Genomic DNA, 4369 nt, shown 5'->3' with positions numbered 1-4369 from the left:
TGCTGTGCGATAGAAACCCCTTGTCCCTGGAGAGGAATAGTGCAGACATATCCATGCTCGAGGGGCTGTACAGATGCTCCCAGGTACACACGTGCACACTGGTACACACTCACGCTGACAGTCTCCCTGGATCCAGCCAGACCTCTGGCCACACCTGCTCCTCTTCCCCGTGCCCCTCCGTGCTGCCCCCCGGAGTGGCTGAGCCAGGGTGACCCAGTCCCCCTACCCCAGGCCGTGTAGCCCGGCCATCCAGGGCTTGGCGTCAGCTGGAAAAAAATGTTTGTCCCAAGCAAGCTGTATTCAGCCCAGCACTGAAGCCTTGCTTGTCCCAGGGGTTTTGGGGACACCACTGTGTTCCTCCCTCCCTTCCCTTGGTTGCTCAGTGATGCTTGTGCACGCCTGGGGAGAGATGACACTCAGGGCCACTGCTAACCTCTCCTGTCTGTGTCCAGAGAGCCAGCCCACGACGTCGGATGAGACTGTGGTGGCCGGTGGTACAGTGGTGCTCAAGTGCCAGGTGGAGGATCCTGATGACTCCTCGCTGCAGTGGTCCAACCCAGCCCAGCAGACCCTCTACTTCGGGGAGAAACGAGGTGCATGCACAGGAACTGGGGATGGGAGAGGAGCCAGCTCCAGGACCAGAGTGATGGTGGGGCAGAGGGAAAGTGGACCAGGGCCGGTGGTGGCCCAGGGGGTGATGTTCCCTCCTGCTCCCCACCTACAGCGATGCCACCAGGCAAAGTGTGAGCTAGCGGAGGGGCGTGAGGTACTGAGCCTGTCACTCACCCTGTTGTCCCTTTTCCCCCAGCCCTGCGAGATAACAGGATCCAGTTAGAGAGGTCCACGCCCAACGAGCTGACCATCAGCATCAGTGATGTGGTGCTGTCGGATGAGGGGGAATACACCTGCTCCATCTTCACCATGCCCGTGCGGACTGCGAAGGCCCTGGTCACCGTGCTGGGTAAGGCACCAGTGGCAGTCCCCCTACCTGCTCCCCATCTCCTGCCTGCTACTGCCCTGCCTGCAAGATGCTGTCCATACAGCCGTTCATCTCTGCTGCTCCCATATCCCTACCCGTTAACTTATTCTTGCCAGGTTTATTGACATGACTCTGCATGTGCATCCATCTCTGGGTGGCAGCACAGGCACAGCTAATGGGCTGTTGTATTTCTTGCCTCCTCCTCTACCAGGAATCCCCCAGAAACCCCAAATCTCCGGCCATGAGCAGCCCATTGATGAGGAGAAGATAGCCCGGCTGACCTGCCGGTCCTCTGGCAGCAAGCCCGCGGCCCAGCTCCGGTGGAAGAAGGGCAACAAGGAGCTGAAGGGTGGGTGCCCAAGCAGTGGGGCTCTGCCCCGAGGGACTGGACAGGCTGGGGAACACCATGAGGCAGGTGGGGCACCAGGGGTTGCAGATGTGCCCGGTGCTGGACCACACTGGCATCCTGTGCTACTGCCAACAAAGGGACAGGGACAGGGTGTTCCCTGCTCAACACGCATGTCAGCCTCATGCCTCTGCTGGGGTACTGTGTCCATCAGCTCTAACGGTCCTCTGTCCCCACAGACGAGGGCACCGAGGTGGTGGAGGACCCCAACGGAAAGACCTTCACCGTGAGCAGTCGGGTGGAGTTCCGCGTCACCAAGGAGGACAACGAAGCCGAGGTGACCTGCACCGTGGATCACGAGTCCCTGCAGAACTCCGAGAGGTCAACCACACAGAAGCTGCAGGTCCACTGTACGTGACGCATGGGGATGATGGGACTGGGCCACATGGGAAAGGGGACAGGGCTGTGGAGGGGTGGGAGAGATGGAGGAGGCCTCAGCATCACCACAGTTCAGCAGACATCAGGCACACGGCCCTGCATTTACACATACATACAGCCATCATGCATACAGGCTCATCAGCGTGCATGCACAGCAGTCCTGTCACACGTAGGGGCACAGTGACACTTCCCTTGTGCGTGCACACCCTTGGTTTCCCCTGCCTGTCCCTGTCCCCTGTGTCCTGCCTGAGCACTCATCTCACTGAGACTTGTCTGTGCCATCCCCTGCTACCTGCCTGTCCCCATTCCCCTTGCCTTGCGCGTCCCCTTTGATGAAAGGGTGAGGGACCTGGGAGCTGCACTGTGCACCCCCAGAGTGCTGACCCCCACCCACAGGTGCACTCAGGCTGCACACGCAGATCTGGGGCAGGGGCAGGGTTTTGGGGTGCCGGCAGGCCCCTACACAGTGTGGGGCAGGGACAGGCGGTGACCACAACTGTGCCTCTCCTCCTTTTTCAGACAAGCCGACAGCAAAGATCGAGCCGCATCCCCTGTACCCGCGGGAAGGCGAGAAGCTCCAGCTGCAGTGTGACGGGCAGGGCAACCCCATGTAAGGCCCCCTTTCGCTTTCCTCCTGCTCTGGCCAACTCGTCCTCCCGCTGCCAGGCTCCCAAAACCAGCACTTAGCCCTCCCCAGAGCTCAGGCAGGGCGTCGCAGGTAGCGCTGTGGGCTCAGGGCCGGGCACTGGCCTTGCATCGATGCCAGGTAGGGGTGGGCACCCCACAGGGAACAGGCAAAGCCCCTGTCCTCTCCCTGGAGCAGCAGATCCATCCTGGCTCATCTCTAAATGGGGTGTTTCCCTCCTGCTTAAATACTCCCACGCCTTCGTTGTCCCTTCCACTGCCCGGCCAAGGACCCTGCTCTGCCCCAGCCCACCCAGGGCGCTGGGGAGAGCGTCGGTGCCTCACTGTCATCCCGCTCCGCAGCCCCCAGGAGTTCCTATGGGAGAAGGAGGGCAGTGACGCGCCCCTGCAGCTGAGCTCCGACAGCGTCCTCATCTTCCCCTTCCTCAACAAGAGTGACAGCGGCACCTACGTCTGCACGGCCACCAGCTCTATGGGCAGCGTCGTGGCCAAGTACAACCTTGACGTCAGCGGTAAGCGGGGCTGCAGGGCGCCCGGCATCACCCGGCTTCTCCGGGCAGCCGCTGGCGGGCACAGCCTCCTCTGTCCTGGCTGCGTCTCCCCGGGAAGGGGTGCACGGATCCAGGGAGGGCTGTGGTGGGAGGGGGCTCTGCAGCACAGGGCGGGTGCGTGCATGCAGCTGGGTCCTGGTGTGCTCGCTGGCAGAGTGCTGCATCCCCAGCTCCTCTGGCCATATCCAGCCCCCCGTCCTTCCCAGCACTATGCAGGGCTGCTGCCTGGGGCTGAGAAAGGCAGAGAGCAGTTTGGTGGGGTCGGGGCAGGGACATGGCACGGCCCAGGCTGAGCTCAGTCCCTGTTGCCCCCAATGGGGAGCGGGAGAGGGTGCGATGGGGGAACTGCAGGGGCTGCAGGCAGGATTCTGCTGGAGCCTCTGGGACAGGAGGAAAGGCCGGGGTTTTTTTCAGGAAGCCTCTGCGTGTCGCCACCACGAGCCAAAGAGGATTTCCAGATGGCGCCGACCCCTCCAAACCACAAGGTGCCCTGGCAGCCCTGTCCCCAGCTTCTGGAGACGGGCCCCGTGGCTTGCCCCGAGTCGCTGGAGCCGCAGGCTCGCATTGCGTCCTGTGTCCCCAGGGGGTGTCACCGCTCCACGCTGGCAGCACCCGTCGCCTCCCCCCACGGTGCCATCCCATCGCCACCTCCCCCTGCCCTGGCTGTGCTCTGCTGCCGTGTTTCTGTCGTCGTGCCCTGCTACGTCCAAGCACCATGTGCTGCCTGGGGCTGCGAGCGCTTCTCCAGCCCAGAGGAGCTGGTCCCCAGCGGGTGGCAGTGCTGCCCCGGCTCCTGGCTCGACCCCCAGCCTCTTGCCCAGCAGCTTTCCCGTGTTGGTAGGAGCCTGTTGCCCTGCAGTTTTGGCCTTGGATTTGGAGCTACTCTCCTCTTCTGCCAAATCTCTTGCCATCTCTCTCCTCTCTACCAGCCTTGGACTTTCCATCTTCCAGCGCTCCTACGTGCTCCAGCTCTTCCCTTTCCCATCCCCTTTCCCTCCTCTCCTGTTTTGGGCACTCCCTGCATCCTTCCCCTCCAACGTGGCTGTGGATAGAGGGGAACGCATGGCAGCAGTGGCACCTCGGGCACCCTGTCCCCCTGAGTCCCTCTCCTCTGCCTGTCCAGGATAAGCCCCTAAATACCCAACCCTGTGCCGTCGTTCCTTCATCACCCCTTGTGTCCCCCCTGTCCCACTGGGTGCGGGGTCTGCACAGGGAGCTGATTCCTGAGCCTGGCTGTGAGCACACAGCAGCACCCATCCAGGAGTACAGCAGCCCCCAGGGTGCTCAGCACCCATCCACGGGCTTACAGCAGCATCCGGGGTGCTCAACACCATCCACGAGCACATGGCACCCAGAACACCAGTGTCCCTCACCCGCTTGGTGTCACAGCCCCCAGCAGAGGAGCTCCAC

At 62.5% G+C, this 4369-nt stretch overlaps 1 protein-coding gene across 1 annotated transcript in view; it reads left to right on the top strand.

Annotated features, from left to right (window-relative positions):
• Window positions 1-452: 452 nt before the first annotated feature.
• Window positions 453-4369, top strand: part of CADM3 (cell adhesion molecule 3) — a gene marked incomplete at its 5' end in the record, with an annotated part of 5818 nt that continues 1901 nt past the window's right edge. The window contains 6 exons of the mRNA XM_009575293.1: window positions 453-593; window positions 809-961; window positions 1191-1328; window positions 1565-1735; window positions 2283-2373; window positions 2751-2920. Of these exons, the coding sequence (XP_009573588.1) occupies window positions 453-593; window positions 809-961; window positions 1191-1328; window positions 1565-1735; window positions 2283-2373; window positions 2751-2920 (864 nt within the window). The remainder of the gene's footprint in view (window positions 594-808; window positions 962-1190; window positions 1329-1564; window positions 1736-2282; window positions 2374-2750; window positions 2921-4369) is intronic.

The sequence above is a fragment of the Fulmarus glacialis genome, unplaced genomic scaffold (genome assembly GCF_000690835.1).
Source record: "Fulmarus glacialis isolate BGI_N327 unplaced genomic scaffold, ASM69083v1 scaffold22663, whole genome shotgun sequence".
In the NCBI taxonomy this organism is placed as follows: Eukaryota; Metazoa; Chordata; class Aves; order Procellariiformes; family Procellariidae; genus Fulmarus; species Fulmarus glacialis.
The sequence above is the reverse complement of the archived record's forward strand: the minus strand, read 5'-3'. Positions and strand labels throughout refer to the sequence as shown.